At 26.0% G+C, this 19,670-nt stretch overlaps 4 protein-coding genes across 10 annotated transcripts in view; 2 read left to right on the top strand and 2 right to left on the bottom strand.

Moving 5' to 3' along the window:
• Positions 1-19,670, bottom strand: part of LOC122531848 (gem-associated protein 7-like) — a 38,852-nt gene that overhangs the window by 9,537 nt on the left and 9,645 nt on the right. For 2 of the 4 annotated variants that reach the window (XM_043660101.1, XM_043660102.1), the window contains exons 2-4: positions 19,348-19,533; positions 18,690-18,892; positions 18,472-18,588 (exon numbers count right to left, since the gene is read on the bottom strand). In XM_043660101.1, coding sequence (XP_043516036.1) covers positions 18,708-18,892; positions 19,348-19,480 — 318 coding nt within the window. In that variant the 5' untranslated portion in view covers positions 19,481-19,533 and the 3' untranslated portion in view covers positions 18,472-18,588; positions 18,690-18,707. Of the gene's footprint in view, positions 1-15,754; positions 15,831-18,471; positions 18,589-18,689; positions 18,893-19,347; positions 19,534-19,670 lie in introns of those variants that run through there. The other 2 variants (XM_043660103.1, XM_043660104.1) reach the window with 2 other exon arrangements.
• On the top strand, positions 9,294-14,019 carry LOC122531849. Its single transcript, XM_043660105.1, is given in 6 exon segments — positions 9,294-9,415; positions 10,612-10,745; positions 11,364-11,440; positions 11,442-11,538; positions 11,540-11,585; positions 13,376-14,019. Coding segments are annotated over 6 exon segments (858 nt in total). The 5' UTR covers positions 9,294-9,333; the 3' UTR covers positions 13,798-14,019.
• On the bottom strand, positions 13,890-15,808 carry LOC122531846. Its single transcript, XM_043660097.1, has 2 exons — positions 15,702-15,808; positions 13,890-15,602 (listed from the first exon to the last, which is right to left on the bottom strand). Exon 2 carries the CDS (start codon positions 15,505-15,507, stop codon positions 14,668-14,670), a length of 840 nt encoding a protein of 279 aa, XP_043516032.1. The 5' UTR covers positions 15,508-15,602; positions 15,702-15,808; the 3' UTR covers positions 13,890-14,667.
• On the top strand, positions 16,955-18,680 carry LOC122531844 (mediator of RNA polymerase II transcription subunit 30-like). Of its 4 annotated transcripts, none has more exons than XM_043660095.1 (5): positions 16,955-17,114; positions 17,404-17,539; positions 17,643-18,059; positions 18,150-18,406; positions 18,489-18,680. In XM_043660095.1, the coding sequence occupies exons 2-5, from the start codon at positions 17,425-17,427 to the stop codon at positions 18,585-18,587; spliced, it is 888 nt and encodes a 295-aa protein (XP_043516030.1). In that variant the 5' UTR covers positions 16,955-17,114; positions 17,404-17,424; the 3' UTR covers positions 18,588-18,680. The 4 variants fall into 4 exon arrangements, with proteins under 4 accessions (XP_043516030.1, XP_043516028.1, XP_043516029.1 ...); XM_043660093.1 differs by having other exon boundaries at positions 17,404-17,542; XM_043660094.1 differs by having other exon boundaries at positions 16,957-17,159; positions 17,404-17,542.

Here is a 19,670-nt window from a genome sequence, read left to right as displayed (position 1 = left end):
AAAATAATTACAGCATTGCGAAAAAGAAATAAAAATATATTAAAAAATAACAGGATAATAGAATAATACTGACCTAATAATAACACAATATAAAGAAAATAATAAATTTATAAATTATTTTAGATTAAATTAAAGCTATTTTACAAATCATCTGTTAAATACATTAAAAATTTGACAATAGTTCCTTCACGAAAGTTAATGCATTTCTATGTATCATAACATAAATTGATTTCTATATTATAATATAAAGTAATAAAGAATATTGATAAACAAAGTGGTATGAAATAATAAAGAATTTTGTGTTATGAATTAACAATACGGTTATTTGTATATACAATCATATCTGAAATTAACAGTATTTTAAAATAAAAATTATTTATTGATATTAAAAATTTCTAGCATGCATCAAATAAGATTTTTTAAACACGCTAAAATTGTTTAAAGCTTTTAATAGATGTGAACTGTAACTGCGTTTTGATATGTAGACATTTTCTTTTCACTTTTCTATATTTAGCTCATCTGTCAATGATAAATCTGAAGGCTTTTCATTTATGTGCATTTACTTTTTCCACATGTTTATTGGAATAGTGATTGATAAAAGCAAAAAGTACAAATTAAACTCGCTACATTGTACTTTAATATTTCAATCATATATTTTTATGTTCTACGAACTAGATCATGCTGTTGTTCGCACTAAAAAATTATTTTACACTTTATTGTTTTATTCAATTTATTTTTACATTTTATTCTTTAAAAATTATAGTGTTTCTAAGCTTTCAAGTAGCAATCTAATGAATGTAGTATAACTTTCATATATAGGTTTTTTTTTAAAATATTAACATTTGAAATAATAATAGTAGTATAATATTATACTAATAATAATAGTATTATTATTATACTATTATACTATTAATTATAATTAATATTATTATTATACTATTATACTATTAATTATAATTAATATTATTATTATACTATTATACTATTAATTATAATTAATATTATTATTATACTATTATACTATTAATTATAATTAATATTATTATTATACTATTATACTATTAATTATAATTAATATTATTATTATACTATTATACTATTATACTAAATAATAATACTATAATATTTCAAATTATTACATTTTTTAATAGAATCTTCTTCACTTAAATCTTAGATTTATTTTCTTTTATATACAACTCATTAATGATAATTAATAATAACTTATACCATGTACATATATATATATGTTTCTTAAATTTCGATTACTTTCTAGGTTGTGTATATAGTTTCTATACCAAATTTTTTTTCGATTTGCATCATATCTTTTAATATATTATAATAATTAATATTCAAAAAATATATTCATTTATCTACTGCTATAATATATTGAACTAATAATAAAATAATACTGCTGACTAATATTTTATGCAAATATGTACTTCAACGAAATACTTAACGTAAAAAATATGAAGATAATTTTACAACAAAAATCTCCGAAATTGATTGTATCGATTAATTAGAACAATCATTTTGTTAGACGAAATCAAATGTGTTAATGTTAATAAAATATTGTTAATTTAAAACACGTTTAATTATCGGATCAACGGAGCTTTATAAGAAACGAAGTGAAAATGTGGGTCTGCAGGTCGTTGAATACCCAGTGACTTCCATCAAAGTCTCAATCATGAGTAGTGGCTTTGCCAATCTTCTTCTTCACGATCTGTAAGTATTTACCGGTCGTTGACCGTCGCCGACTGTAAACGGCCCTCGAGGTCTTCTGGGCGAGGAGCGCAATGAGGAAAAACTGGGCGAACAAGGAGCAAATGGCAAAAACCTACTCCGACCGGTGAAATAATCAGATCTCAGTTTCTCCTTCGATCTCTTCGAAAACAACGTACCTGTACCAAATTCTACCAATGTTGCGTCACAGAAATGAAAATCTTTTTATGCTTTCTTGTCTCTTAACATATTCACGAAATAATTAAAGCAGTAATCAAAGGTCTCTGCTGTCAATAATGTTAGAAAGTGTATTAACTAATTTAATAATGAAATAAAAATATATACTAACATAAGACGAGACTGATGTAACAATTAAATAATAATCAAGGAGAAACCTGAAGAATCGTTGAACTTCAAAAATTTGAAGCGTCCTTCATCTTTGGAACGCAACAAACTTCTTTGTATATTTTTTCAAGAAATAATACAATATAATAATTAAAATTTGAATGCTACAAGGAGAAATAATATTACGAATAGAATATTTATTTAATAGAAAAAGTTATTATTGCTTCTATTGAAATACAAATTTGTATATATATATATTTACAAAATATATATACAGAAAATGTAAAAAGAATGATACTGCTGATAAAAAAATATTATTTGTTGATAGAACATTAATTATTATTTTTGAATTTATATACAGTGGAAAGTTCAAAAGATACGATATTATTTTACAAGATGAAATTATATTTAATAAGATCAATGGGCAGGTATTTATAAAAAATATTTAATTATAAAGATTACTAATTTTCTGAATAAAGTTGCTAATACTAAAGATTATCTATAAATATGTAGATAAATATTGTATCAATTTTAAATTTTCTATAAAAACTGTCTATAAATATGTAAATAAATACTCTTTGCAACTTTTTCTTTTTATAAGTTATGTATTCTTTTTTTCTTTATTCAAGACATTATCGTCTAAAATAATAGTTTTCGTAAATTATATTATCACTGTATCGATGCGTGTTCCATCGCGAAACGATTTATACATACAGCTATCACCAGATTTTTAACGTTCTCGTATAACACAGACATCAGCAATCTAAATGCTAAACTGGTAACGCTTCGTGCTGTATTATTTTGAAAGTATCTCGACAATAATTGCACGCGAGATAAGACACAACTTGTACAAAGAGAAATATTGTTAGATCGATGACAAGGATTTTTATTCAATTCGAACCGGGGTGACTGAAGTTTGTCGATGATTACAGAACGACAAGGCTTTAATTTAATCCTCATTGGTTTTTTAGGGTCGTAAACGAAACCGGTTGCATCCAGCTGCAATATACATAGAAAACTCTAACCGCTAGAACTGCAGACGTATGTATGAAGATGTTTCTTTTTGCAAACAAGCTCCTGAGAAATCGCGTCCAATTCTCGCAGAAACTTTCATAAAAAAATTAAAATAATAGGTTAATACATACGTATAATGTTCGTTCTTTAAGAGTAGGATGTCAACAACCGGTCAGAGGATGATTTTACGTGCAAAAATAAATTGATATGAAAGAATAACAACTTGTTTATTTAAGACTTCTTTTTTGAAAAAAGGTTGAGTTTGAAAAATTATGTATTGTAATATTATAATCATATTTATATATTATAATTATATATCTAAACAATAGGAAATAGATAAAATGTATAGACAATTTTAGTATTTAAAAACAGATTTTAAATTTGTTCACTTAGAAATCTTAATAAATTATCAATTTAATTCTCTTAGAAACGAAGCATTTTATGAAAAAATTTTATTCTATGTCGATTATTTGTCCAACTGGAATTAATCAAATCCTAGTGAGCATTTAATGCAAAAGTGATATAAATCAAAAAAATAATGATGAGAAATTATCTAAAAGTTTCGTAAAATAGTATCAAACAATGCAACATCTCTATTAAGCTATTGTATTATTAAGCTAATTATATCTTCTACACAAAATAGAATGAAGATTAATCTTTTAGAATGTGTTAATAGATTAAAAAATTTATTTATATCACTTTTACATTGAACTTAACAAATTTTCAAACTCGATTTTCTCGAAACGAAGGATTAAATGAAAAGATACTAGTCTCTCTTTTATTTCTAAATCAGTTACACGATACACTATATATTTCACGAAAAATCTTTCATATTTAATTGTGAATCTATACAATTTTTATAAAAAATTATAAATTAATCATTTTATATATATAGAATGAATCAATAAAAATTATTATCTAAAATGCAACTTTTTATTCGCTAATTGTATCAAAAAACATTTTGTTGCATAACTCATCACTATCACATTGACTATATATACATAGCTTCTTGAAAATATCATTACTCACTGTAATTATTTCTACATGATTCAGCATACTTTTCCAACTAACAAATTCCAAATTTATAAGTCTTATTGATCTCAAAATTTTTTATTTATATTTTAATTAACTTATTAACTATATATTAAAAAATTATCTAAGTGGAGCAAAGAATGTCCTTAATCTTTTTCAAATGCTAAATATATGTTTACAGCAATTTTAACTTTATAATTTTTTAACATTTGATAATTTTAAATTTAAAACATAACTTTTATCATATATATATATATATATATATATATATATATATATATAATATCTAATTCTAAATAAAAATATCAATATTTATAATTAATTCTCTAAGCACAGTATAAACTTATAAGAAAATCCTAGAATCGTTTTAATTTTAATAAGCGATTAATAAGATTTCTACGTTTTTATTATAAATATTGTTAACAATAAATATTCTACAGGATTTATATCAAATTTTTCATTTTTCAATACAGTTAATAATTAATTCTATTCAATATAGTCAAGAATATAACTAACTACATTATAGTTGATGATGAAAGAATGAATTATTTTTATTGTTAGTTGATAATTCCGAAAAAATAACATTTCACATGCATCAATTTAAATAATAATAATTTCTTTGAGAAGTATCGTTCCAATACACAAAATTGAAAATAATTCTACAGTACACTGCATTGCAACATACTTCTGCTCGTCAATTACAACCGACCTAGTACCGTGCCGCATTTTACTACATTTGTGGCACGAAATTCAATATATAATAGATGAGTTTTATTAATTTTATAAATTTATTGATTTAAAAGAGAAGAATCAATGACTTATTTTCATCATAAAGCTGTACTTATCTATATATCTATAGTGTATATATCTATAGTGTATATATATATAATATCTATTTCTTTCTGCTTATTTTTATCTGTATAGTTTCTACTTCCTCGTATATATATATATTTTTCAATTTCAAATTTAAAGTATAATTTCTGTCATATACATATTCCTGAATAAAAAATCTAACCTGTTCGAATCTTTATTTCTTTCCACTTATTTCTGCTTGGATTTACTTTCTATTCTTTCGTGATGTTTATACTTTCCAATTCCAAATTTAAAATACACTTTCCATCACGTACCTATGTACATACATTTCATTTTCCTGAATGAAAATATTAATTTTTATAATCAACCTGTGACAAATTAGTCGTAAATCAAATGGTATCATATTTAATAGATAATCATCATCTGAAGCAAGTAGCATTTATGCGAAACCGGTTTTCTGCAGGAATATTCCTTATCGTTGGTTTGAAACAAGTTTGAGACGTCCTGCTGCGAGCATGCGCACAATTTCATAGTTAATATACTTGTTTTCCAAAAAATAATATTAAAAGTTAATACGAATGACCCACTAAACCAGAATTCTAACTGTGTCAATACGCGAGATTATGCACGCATACACATCCGGCAATATAGCGCCTAGTAGCTCATTACTTACGCCCTTCTTTGACACGTACTACAATATAGAAGCGGAAAAGGGGACGTCGATCGATGATGATACACGTTACTCGTGTTGACTGGTACTTACACACAAGCATTGTAAAACTGAAAGTGATGCAACTTTTTATATATGACTCTGATCTTTGCAAATCCATCGATTGCAAAGTAATTTCATTTACATATGTAGACACAAACTTCCGTATTATAAAGTCGATTAAATGACCTTGCCTTTCTTATTTCAATAATGTCGAATTAAATAGTCAAGCGAATCAGTATTAAAATTTTTTAATCTAAAGAATTAATGATTATCGTACGTTTCTGCATATCAAATTTCAATGTATATAACTATTAAGAATTGCCAGTTACTGTTACAATTTCTTTAAAATAATTTGTGAATTGAAAAATTACTTAAGTAGAATAAAAAATGGTAAATTTGAAAAATATCTATTCGCTCCTTCCGAAATTCAATTTGTAAGAAAATGACACGAATATTTTTAACTTTGATATTTTTATAATGAATTTCCCTTAATATTGAATATACGTGATTTATAGTATTTAAATTTTTTTAATATAGTTATAATTGTGAATTTTTTCCAGTTATAATTGTGCATTTATTGGAAACGTCAAAATGTAAAATTGCACGGAATGTATATATTATAATATAAAAAATTTCTAAAGTGTAATACTTCCAATGATATTTATTATGAAAAACAATTTTTCATCAAGATTTTATTTTTTTTAATTATATAGTCAAAAATATGCACGAAAATCCGCAAATCAAGCTATAATTAATAGAACAAAATTTAATAGATGACATTAAATTAAACTTTAAAAAGCAATATTTTTTATAGCAGTATTTTCTATTTCAGCAGTCTTTTATACAGTACTGTGATACTTATGTAGCAGAGATATGAGATATCTGTTTGATTCTGATGCTTCTTTTCACTTTGAATACATAGAAAAATAATTGGTAATGAATTGTAAAATTCAATAATGGGTAAGGTATTGTAAAATTCATCGTAAACATACAGTAAAAAGAATGAATGATATTTATAGCTATTATTATGGATGTGTTGTCGTGAAAAGAGTTTATTTATGAATATATGAGTCTTCATACATATGTACTTACATTGAGTAGTGATCCTGACCTTTTGTTCGGAATACTCTATTGCTTCTGGGTTCAATTGTAATAAAATAATGCTAAAATTAAAAAAGCAAATTATTTTTAGACTCATATGGAATAATTTTATACATTGAAATGAAAAATAAAAATAAATATACGAATAAAAAATTCTCGATTTTATACGAAAATTATCAATTTATCATAATATGTTACATACCTATAAATTGAATTAATAATTTTATATTGTATATGTATTATAATTATTATATCATTTGTATTTTTACTAACTTATTATTAATATTATCAATATTATTATACGCGAAGGAAACAAGAACTTAATTTTGTCTAATGTTGAATCAAAATTTTATTTCAAAAATTTATTTTATAAAAAAGATTTCTTAAAAATATATATGTAAATATGTATGTAAATAATTTGTTAATAAAATTATTATATAACTAATAATAATCTTGTAAATAATATTGCCAGATTTGAGATTAAAAATTGTTACATAAGATGATATATAATTTTCTCTTACTTTAGAAATAACCTTAAAAAACTGTATGAAAATGTTTGATTATAATTAATATTGCTAAATTACTAATAAAATTTTACGATATATTTGTAAGAGGATATTGACAATCTATTGATGAAAATAATACAGTACAGATATGTATATCATAAACATAATTCAAAATCTCAATGTATCGACTTTTTCCTTATAATATATTTTAATTAATTGACGTAATATTCAATTTTTGAGAAAACATTTCACACAATTCATTATTTTTATGAAACAATGAACTTTAAGAAAAAAAGATTATACGTCCCTATGTAAATTAAACGTACGTATAACCAATTAATTAAAGAATGGGAAAGTTGTGTGTAAAAAATTAGAGAATGTGTAAAAAAATCTATAGAACGCTGAAAGACGAAATAGCTAACAGTAGATATACATAAGTTTATATACTTGTTAAGCAAGCTTTTTATATTTCGTATGGTATTAAACCATTAAGGATATTTAGTATTTAAGACCTGCTTAATATTTAAGGTCCTGCTTCATGTAACTTTACCATTTGTGTTTCTTATTATTTTAAAGTGACATTAATCTCTTGTAGGATCAAACGTAACGCATCAATATATAATTCTTAAATTTGTTGTATATTTACTTTTAAATTTATTGTACATACTTTTGTATTTATATCTGTTTACAGCTACCACATTAACTATGAAAATAAAAAAAAATTACGAGTAAATTGAAAGAATTTTATTAAATTCTGTCCAAACAAGTTAAATAACTATTATTAAATATATGTTTCTACATGACACAATACATGAAACCATTGGAAATTTATACAAATTTCAGAATAAAATTACAATTATTTAAAAAATGACTATCTACAAAGTCTACGAATTAATTTTAACAATTATATCAACAATTATGATTTATCAATGTTTATCGTACACTGATTAATTCTGGCCTTCGATTCGTAAAAATTTACGTACTATCGATCATCGAATCGGACTCACTTGAACGATCAGGAAGAAGATTCAAGGTCGAAGATCTTTCACAGCCTCGCAGGATATGATTACCTACCTGTACGAAGAGATCGAATCTATCTTTAACAGCAGCGTGCTTCGCGAACGAAAGAACATATGAACATTTTTTTAAATTTTTAATCAACAATTCTATATTAAAAATTTTTTTCTTTGCTATTTTTAAAACATATCTAAAGCATATAAAATGTAAAACTCTGAAATTACAAATTAAACAAAATTATTAAAACGGTAGGAAATAAAATTACTAAAACAAGAAATACTCGATGAAAAATCAATAATTTACATATCTTTTAATTATATAATTGCATGTGTATTATTAGTTACATATTAGTTACGTGTAATATATGTAATTATATAATTTAGTTAATACAAGTTAATACGATTTTAAATTAATGTTCAACGACAGAAAAATGGACCTATTAGTTGAAAAGAGTGTAAGCAGATGAAATTTTATTTAATCTTCTTTTAACTAACAAATCTATTTAAACGTTCTTTCTTTGTTATTTATAAAATTATTTAAATACTTAAAGTACACAGAACACAAAGCATAAAAATTACAATTCAAATTACTGAAACAAGAGAAAACAAATTATTGAAATAGGAGAGTTGCTTATGATCAATTAAAGATCAACAAGTTTTAAATTTAAATTATATAATATTGATTGATCTGTTTCAAATTATTAAAAAATATTATTAAGAATATTAATAAAGTAATTATTCAATATCCAATGACAGCAAAACAATTAGTCCTGTCAGTTTCTTCTTTAATGAAACAAAATACACGTAAGAGGATAAAAACGAACACGGTTGGATTGCAGAAGCTGGTTCTGTGTCGGTCTGTTTCTTAGAAAACAGCGAGAGAGGTATATCCGAATAGGTATCGTCCGGTCGTCTCCATTCCCAAAAGTAAAGGAAGATTTGACTTTTTGTTCCGATATTAACGGAACGGCGTTAACCCCGAGGGGCCTTTACGTAGTACAGACCGAAAGGGTAGAGGGGAACGTAGATATAAAGGAGAGAGCCCCGTGCTCCAGGGGCTTAGTACCGTTCAAAGATGCAGGCTGCTGAGATGATGCGTGGTACCAGAGTCGTTTACGATCTTGTGGTTCTAATATCTCTCTCGGTTGCCTATGTCCGTGAGTAAAAGGAATTTTTTGAAATTCCCACGTGTATCTAAATTTATATTGGTGCTTTATTAAATTAATACACAACAAGTGTTGAGTTCTTTGTGTGTCTTTAGAATATTTGTGATTCGAGTATAACGATCGGATGATTAATGGAAATCATCGAGAATATATCATAGGAAATATAGTGTATAAGTGTATAAAAGAAATAGCTAACAATGGGAGAAAGTGTGTTGAATGTTTCTTTAAACGTCAAGTTTTTGATACCAATGATCATGATGGATTGACGTTTATATTTTGTGCAAAATATTTATTTATGTTAATCCACAGAATTTGCCTATTGATTTATTTCGTGTGATATTCAGAAATCTAGACATATGTTAATGATTTAGGTATTTCTTGGCCTTTACCTCATTCAAGTTTAATAATAGTTTCTTCCTATAAAATATGATGGATTAAAGTTTATATCTCGTACTAAATATTTACTCATATTGATCAAAAAAATTTGGTTACTGATTTATTCCGTATGAAATTACGAAAAAGATTGTACGATATCCAGAAACCTAAATCGTTTATTAATTATTTAAATGTACTTCTTAAATATTTTGTTTAAGTTTAATGATAAAACTATTTGCGATTATAATTTTTTTACTATAAAATATGATGGATGAAGCTTTTATTTTATGCAAAATATTTGTTCATGTTGATTCACAAAATTTGAAAATTGCAAAAATAATTGTACGGTACACAAAAACTATATATCAATATATCAATGATTCAGACATACTTCTTGAATACCTCATTTGAGCTTAATAATAAAACGATTTGCAATTATAATTCTTTTCAATAAACTGTAAAAGATTAAAATTTATATCTTGTACAAAATATATATCCATGTTAATTTACAAAATTTATTTATTCACTAGCTTATTTTGCACGATATTTAAAAATCGTGAAAGAAATTATACGATAGTCAGAAACCTAAACATGCTTCATTTATCATTTAGATATATTTTTTGGATAACTTATTCAAGCTTAATGACAAAACGATTTGCAGTTTATAAATAAATAAATTATAAATGGAGAACTAATGCATGCTGTCATCGCATTATGATATAAATTATAATTATTATTTTTTAGAATCTAAAACTTGCTTCGTTTCAGTTGAAAATGTAGTTAGTCTCTGATTCGATTCTAATTTTTTCTAGATTCGTACCCACTTCAAGTATTACCTGTCATCCCGGGCTATATTCCGGTTTATATAAGGCACGGTGATCAACCACTGGAGGAAATAAATCTCGCGTTAGCCGAGGCATTTCACGAAGGACCGAACTTATCTAAGGTGACCTAATTAACTTGAATAATCACGATAGATTATGTAAAGCATAATCTTGTTAATTTGTAAAAATAAATTATAAATTTAATAACTAATAGTTCAAATTAATTTTTCGGCTATTATTGAAAAGATGTATATAATTTACTTTCACCACAATTCTCACAATTCACTTGACTAATTTAATAATAATAAGTGACATAAATGAAAAAAAATAATTTTAATAGCTAATAATCAGCTTCTTGCGAACTAAATTTTCAGCTAGCATTGAAAATTAATAAATTCAATATTAATAAAAATATTGGAACTATTACAAATATATAATATAAATTATTTTTTCAAAACTAATTTACTACAGAGTGCGTAGTATTCTTGTAATTTATAAATTTGTAAAAAAAAGTTATAATTCTAATGGCTAATAGCTTTTTACGTTCTGCAACTGATGCTAAAAATTAATAAATTCAATGTTAATGTTGCAATGCATTATAACTGCTAGAAATATATGCATAAGTAATTTTTTCAAATAATTTCAGTTTCTTACTTTTGTTAAATAACAAATAATCATAACCCAACTATGATATTGAAGTTATGACATTTATAGTCAAGTTCCTTCAACTGCTATTATAGAAGACCAATTTAGATGATATTTCTGATTCTCTGGATATTATTTCTGACGAAGATGAAGTGAATAAATACAGTGTTAATACTAACGATTAAACAAGTGAACAATCAGTTTAATTCTCAAGATGCGAAGAATATCAAATTAAAAGAGGAGGATGTAAGAGAGGAGAAAGATATCGAATAAAAATGAAAATAAATATCCGAGAAAAATAATTGCATCAAAGCCTGTGTGGTTAAAACATGACTTTTATTTCGTATATTTTTCATGCAAATATTAAAAATATTACAATTCAGAAACGTATATAAACGTGTCATTAAAATATACATCAAAAGACCTTCAAGAAAGTGTGATTATTTTTTATAAGTCGTATATTAACATGCTGACTGCCATGAAATTAATTCTTCATCAATTCATCAATTTCTTTTTTTCATATTTTGTCTAAACGTAATATTTAATTTTTAAAAAATATTATTTTACAATAAAAGTATATTTTCCATTTTATGGTATTATCTAGTATAAAATTCATACCATTTTAATCATTAAACTGCGGATTTTTACGCAAATTCTCTGAAATCAATCATAGAAATTAAACTTACATAGAGATTTACTTTACCCACTAATATTCTAACGAACGGAACATATTTCTATATATTGTACATTTTGTACATTATTGAATTTTTAAATTTTGCATAAATGTATAAAAATCTGATTAATAATTTTTTATAGGTATAGATACATCATGACAGTATTAATTGATTTCTTTTGTGTTATTAAAAATGGATATTGCTTCATGCTAGTAACATGCGCATTAATGAAGGATGATGCGAGAGGACGGAAAAAATATTACCATCAGTTCGATTATACCGTAGTAATTGCCTTTATATCCTATACATTTTCGCCTGACATCTGCATAAATGGTTAATCTCAGGGGGAAATCGATGACTCATTAAATCGCTTGTGTTCTTCTCACTTATCCTATCATAATATATTAATAGCGGTAATCTAATACTTTTAATGACAACCTCAAATAACTTGAAATTGGAAAAAAAAATCATTTGTGTAAATCCCTTATTATAAATCGTGTACATGCACAAGTACATTATATAGAATAAACTATATACACTTACATTAAACTTATCGACTAAAGATATAAAAATCATGCAAATAATAGCAATCTTAATTCATTAAGAACCAATATTATATTAACGCAACATTTCATTTGCAATTATTTTCAATCAATAGTATTAAATTTTATCTTCTATCTTTTATAAAATTCTAAGAATTCAATCATTTAATAGTTATTCATCGTACCTTAAATTTTATAATTTTACGAATTTTAAAAAATTGAAAAAATATGGTAAATTCTAACATTATATTATAATAAATTATTATTTAGTTTCTAATGAATAAATAGAAGAATCGCTAAAATGATTAAATTTTAAATGTAAATTATAGAAGTACATATATACATAACAAAATATACGTTTTAACATGAAAAGTATATTTTAGAAAACACTCCTTTCTTATATATTGGATATATAAAATTATATTCATCGAAATATCATTGAGATTGAAAATATGCGGTTTATAATTATAAACATTGCTGAATGTATTATTGATAAATATTCCAATAAAGTTCCAATCACATCTGAACACAAATAAAATAATTAAACTATCTTTATATTTTTTCTTTTCGATGGAACTGAATTAAATACATTGTAATATTAATCAATTTTGTGAGTGATGTATTGAATCATTAACAAACAAATTTACGTCAATTCTATCATTTATTTTTGTTACGACGGGTTGGTAAAAATATAATACAAAAAATTTTAAAACGAAATATATTTTTTTACGAATATTTTGCAAATATAAAATATGCAATTAAATTTACAAAAATTCACTTATTAAAAAATACTTTAATGATTTCATGTTTCAATCAGAAGTTATTACCTCCTAATGAAAAAGAAAATCCAGAAGAATTTTATTGAAATGAACGACTAAAATTATTATTTTATTTTTAAGGTTAACTCATTAGCTAAAGAAGAAAATGAAGATCTTAAAAACTTGAAGATTGATATTGAAGAAGAAATCAAAAATTTAGACAATACACACGATTCCAATCTTTCTAAATCGTCGTCAGATGAGTCGAATCAAAAGAATGATGAACGAATTTTTAATGCAATTAAAATGGACGATCGAATCATCACTGATGATTCAACGACGATATCAAAGGATATCCTGCAACATCTTGCTGAAGAAGCTCTTACAACTCCATTTACAATAAATGATAAATCACCTATCAAGGAACAACCAGTCCAGAATATTATATCTAATGTTCAAAAATTGTCGCATTTATCAAAAATATTATCGACACCGGAAAAGGAACAAACGGAGGATCAATCTAGAAATGGATTCGAAGTGAAGATGATAATATGATTGGAATTAAAATCATAAAATGATAATATACCATTTATAGTGAGACTTATTTATAGCAATATGGACAGTATAGAATTTTGTGATACAACCTGTCCGATGGATTTTAACATTCAGATGTTTATTGTCAAGTGTTATAAATCGAATTACATTATTGTGTATCATTGATCTATGATAATAATACGAGATGCAAATATGCTCGAATAAAATACATTTATCTCTCGATTTACGCGATATTTTTTATATGCGACTTTTTTTTTATTCACAATAAATAATTTCACTGTTTGCGCGGCTTTTTATACGCATTCAGAAAATATATTTTTCTATAATCTTCCTTGAATTTATTATATATCACCGAGATGCAAATTCTTACTTAATTATTTCAATATTTCTTGATTAGACACTGATAGCGAATAAAATTTATTTTAATTCTTCTGAATTTTTATTATCTTTTTTCTTGTGAAAATATGTGAAATAAATATTTTTATAATTTATACCAGTTTTTCTTTATAATATTTTTTTTCATACCAGCAAAATACGTGACTTTATTCTGCATAAAAAAATCGCATGAAATGAACAATTTGCATAGATCAAGCGTGCTTCCAAGATAGACTATAAAATAAACTGAACTGTATCGAATTACGTTTATACCGAATACTTTATAACAACACATCGGAATTGGAAGAAAAATAGCGAAAAAATTTGTTAATTATATTGTACAATTTTATTTCCTTCTAACTATTTCAGAGATACAACTACCGATATAGTTATCGTATTTACATGTATTGTTTACTTAACGAAAGATAATAAATTCAAAATTATCACCGGACATTCGAACCTTTGACAAAACGTGATTATTTCTTCGATAATTCGTTAGCGACTTCCTTCTGACTGATTGACTTTTTCATTCTTGTAAATGTTTTTATGCATTTCTATTCTATAGTTGTTATTAGCGAGATTTAAAACAAGCAATGCAGGGATCACGTTAACTCCGTTGATTTCGGAAATTTTCGGAGTAGTTTTTATGTTTTTAAATATATTCTCATCGATTCCTATATTCAAATGTGATCGTTGATCTTGAAGAAATCTTTCACTCGATAATATGAATGTATTGTTTCCAAATTTACAAGCAAAAGCTGGTAGGTTTTGTTTCACTTCTGGTATGTAAACATCACGAATTGCTCGACAGTGAATACTTGATAACTTCGTCTGTCTTTCTGACAAATTCTGGGAATATTTGTCTTTATTTCGATTTATAAATTCGGAATGTAGCTGTTCATCCTCCATTCTTCCCCCGTTAATTTTCGAATTTCTGGTATCTTTCGACGTACTGTCAAAAATATTTGACTTTAAATTGTGATATGTCGAAGGTTGATTTAAAGTGGCCACTTGAACTTTAGCGATTTTCGACAATGAGAATATCAAGCACAATTCCTTACTTTCATAAGGACATACGTGCTTGCTTTCGCTTAAAAATTTCTTTTGATCTTTTTCGTTACAATCTCCAGTACAAGCATTGTGGTTTATTTTCCCGCTTAAGCGGTCAGTTTCGATTGCCTTGAAGTCGAAGTTCTTATTTACATATTGATCTTGAGCTCTTGAAGCACTATTTATGACGTTAGATTGAAAATTTGGATTTACAATCGCTTTGCCTTCAATATATAGAATAAAATTGAACAGTATCACAGTGAAAACTAATAATTTACGAGGCATTTTGACAGGGATGAGCAACTTTCACACTGTTATTTTTTCGTGCACGTATGTATCTTGAAGCGCCCAGTTACAGTCCTCGACGGGATAGATACTGACTGTGCCAGAAAAACAATGTGAACGCAAAAGCAAGCAAGGTGCATGGAGACTGAAGATTGGGCCGTTATGTCTACTGTGTTCATTTCGTGCGCGCTGACCTTATCTCCTGTTTGGACATTGTTTGAATGTCATTGAATTTGGTTCTACTTTATCAAGAAATTGACATCGACTTTGATCTTGCATTTCGAGGAACATTTCATAATTCATCTTCAACACATAACTTAGTACTGAAAATACATAAAAAATAATGTACAAAATATTATTCACATAATTTTAAGATATAAGTAAAAAAAAATTTTAAATATATTATGAATAGGAACAAATGTAAAACGTATTACATATTTCTTTTTTATAAATTTGGAATTAAACATGCTTTTCAGAGTTATAATATGCAACTTGATTGTTATATTAATAATGTTATATTAATAGTATTTTGTAATAAATAGATTATTATATAAAGGAAAGAGACATACACATTATATTTTTTACCTGTAGGTCATATTTAAAACTCTCAGTATGTTAATATCATACATTTATATGTATGTCGAATAATGGAAATTTGAATGCTAGGAAACATAAAGGTGCGTCCACATTTGTTATTATTTATTACTACATACTACATACGTTACTTAGAGGTAACGTATTTAGAGGTAATGAGATTTCATGCAGATCTCATTTCTAAACCTGTTTATTACTGATATTTACATAAACGAGGAACTTTCAAATATTAATTAATCGCGTTCCAATTGAACAGATGATAATCAAGGCTCGGACTTGGTCGATCTTGGTATGCAAAAAGGTCTTATAAATACATCCTTTAAGCGGCTTATTTTTCTGACATTAATCAGATCAGCCGAACCAAATAAATTACGATACATGAAACAATGTCTTTGTTTCTTACCTAGAATAGTGGATAACGGTAATGGGGTAAGATATGGTAACAAATCTGAACGCACCTTAACATATACTTAATTACATACTAAAATTCTCAATATTATAAAAACAAATTATAAAATTATAATATAAAATTTTAAAAAACGTAAAGTATATATTTATTATAAATATTCTATATATTAATATATATAGATTCTACGATATATTATAGATTCTAAAAATATATTAGTATAGTATTATATGTACTTATGTATATATCATAAATTGCAGTAAAGTTTCTTGAGAACTGCTACCCTCATATCACCGTAACGTTATTAGTTAAAAGAATTTGTAAGTACATAATTCTTCACGTTGAAACTTAGTTTTAATAAAATGATTTTTCAGTTAATATTAAGTGTCATATAGTACGTTATTTTTTAAATAAAATATAATGAAATTGCAACACATCACGATCATTGACATTATATGCGCGGCACAGATGCGCAATGTGATGTCAACAACGTGTGTATAAAATGTAGATTGTGCCTTTTACGTTGCACATATTAGTGGAAATGTGCATATTTTATTATTATTTCTCTATTGATGGCGTGATTCTGTAATTTTCCATTTATTATCAAGTAAGGATTATCATTATATTGTAACAGAAACTATTGATTTCGAAGGTTAATACAATTTATGACTTTTATTAGTATCTTAATCATTACTTCTCTCTTTGTATTTAAAGATAAATACGAACCGGATTAAAATTCTCAAATAAAATTGTTATTTAAAATTGTGAAAAATAAACACAATCAAAATATAGCACTAAAAAAATACCTAACCTAACAATTTTGTAATTATTACTTGATCTTCATGCTATCACATATTTATCTCACATGTTATCAATTTAATTTTTCAAATTTACAGTTGTGACAAAACTAAAATAACATGGCTGGTCAACAACACCCATTTCCTTCTGGGTTCCCTAGTGTACAACAATCTGCAATGAGAACGCAGTTTGGCGGAGGACAAATGGTATCTGGCTTAATGGGGCCACAACAAGGTAGTAAGTACAAGGTGGTATAAATACCAATTAATTAAAAGATAGCCAAGAGTTAAAGCAAATGTTAAAGAAATACAGTAATATCGAAAGAAAATATTAATAGGTATGGTGAATCCACAACAATTTGGAGTTGGTGTAGGAGTTGGAGTTGGTGTGGGTGGAGTAGGCTCCAATACTATGGGTATGCCTAGTGCTCAACAAGTATTGGCACAGCAGCAACAACAACAACAGTCTGCAATGCAACAACAAGTACAACAAATGCAACAGGCACAATTACAATTACAACAACAACAACAAGCTGCATTGGTACAACAGACTAATCAAGGAAGCAACCAAGCTACAACACCACAAACACCTGTACCTCCTACACAACCACCACCACCTCAACAACAACAACAACAACACAATAAGGAATTTAACACTGCCAGTTTATGTAGATTTGGTCAAGAAACTGTACAAGATATTGTTAGTCGTACCTTGGAAGTCTTCCAAACATTGAGAGTTCTTCAGTTACCAAATGGTAAAATAAAATTACTCAATTATTTTTAATAATTGTGACACATTTAATTATATTATATAACTATAATATACAATTATATTATAACTTTAGGTATGGCACAAGGAGCTAATTTAGCTAATGAAAAAAAGAATAAAGTACAGGAGCAACTAAGGACTCTTAAGTTATTATTTAGACGTTTGAGAGTAATTTATGAAAAATGTAATGAAAACTGTCAACTTCAAGGTATGGAATATACACATATAGAAAGTTTAATTCCTTTAAAAGAAGAATGGGATATGAAATCCGATGAAAGAAAAACTTCTGAAGCTTATAGACTTGCATGTGAAGAAAGCAAAGAAATCATGGAGGTGAGTATAAAGTTTGATATAAAGAATTGTAAACAATAGTTTTTTCTTATAAATTAAAATGTCATGTATTTAACTTTTTCAGCAAGTGGTATTAAAAAACAGGCATCTTAAAGAAATCATTGATCATCTAAGACGTATTATTTCAGAAATAAATACAATGTTAAATATGCGTCGATCTTGAACTATAAAATGTAAATAAATATTTATATAAGTTATTAAACAGCAGCGTTGAAAAATAAAAATATTCTTTCCTATGTAATATAAGAAAATTAGTATTGCTTACTTGTGTTTTGAAAATTTATTATGCTTTATTAATATCATTCACATCCAGATAAATAATGTCATTTGTTCTTAAAACAGCTTCTGGAATCGTGCCTAATGGTGTCTCCAAATTCCTTACATACATTTCCAAGTGGTCCACATCAGAACCTCTAAATTCTGCAGAAACCCGTGTATTTTCATATAGATGAAATTTTACTCGTTTACCTATAACAAATAATATACAATTTAGTAGTTTATAATACACTTTTATATAATTTTAATTGATTTTAAAATGTATATAAAAATAATTTTAATTGCACATGTAATTTTTTTGTTTCATATTTCTAAATTGTTTCATTTGTAACATTTATAACATAAAAATAATTAATAATTTATTCTCCATTATATTTACGTTAAAATTTTAAATTTAGGCAAATTTTTTGATACTGGCGCCACATTTGAGAAATTTTGTACATAACTGTACTGACTTCCTGAAGAATAGGCATTATAAAAACTTATACAAGATTACACATTTATAAAAACGTTAGATCAATATTTTTGTGTTTGATTAACCCGGGATTACCCACCTGGGGGTCTAGGGGCCGGGATGCACTAGACCCCACGTGGGTAATCCCGGGTTAATGAAAACAGAAATAGGTTTAAAAAGTAGAAATTCGTACCAACAATTCCAGTAATTATACGTAGAAATCGTTCACGTAGAAATGCACGTGCTTCTTGTTTTTCAGTAGTTGCAAATTCCATATTCGTATTATTTCCATTCAATTGTATATTATTTTCAACCGAATTCGTCATTTTGTCGGAAAATTTGTTGATTTCTAAAAGTATCAACTGCTTCTATGGCGGAACTAAAACAGTACAATATATAGATAGTGTCGCTGTAATGCCCGCCAAATTTGAAAATTAAAATATAGCAATTCGACATTGTACGCGTATTATTTTTTAAATTATGATTTGTATTTGAATTTATATTTGTACTTAAATA

The sequence above is a fragment of the Frieseomelitta varia genome, unplaced genomic scaffold, assembly GCF_011392965.1.
Source record: "Frieseomelitta varia isolate USP_RPSP 00005682 unplaced genomic scaffold, Fvar_1.2 scaffold_418, whole genome shotgun sequence".
Lineage (NCBI taxonomy): Eukaryota > Metazoa > Arthropoda > Insecta > Hymenoptera > Apidae > Frieseomelitta > Frieseomelitta varia.
The sequence above is the reverse complement of the archived record's forward strand: the minus strand, read 5'-3'. Positions and strand labels throughout refer to the sequence as shown.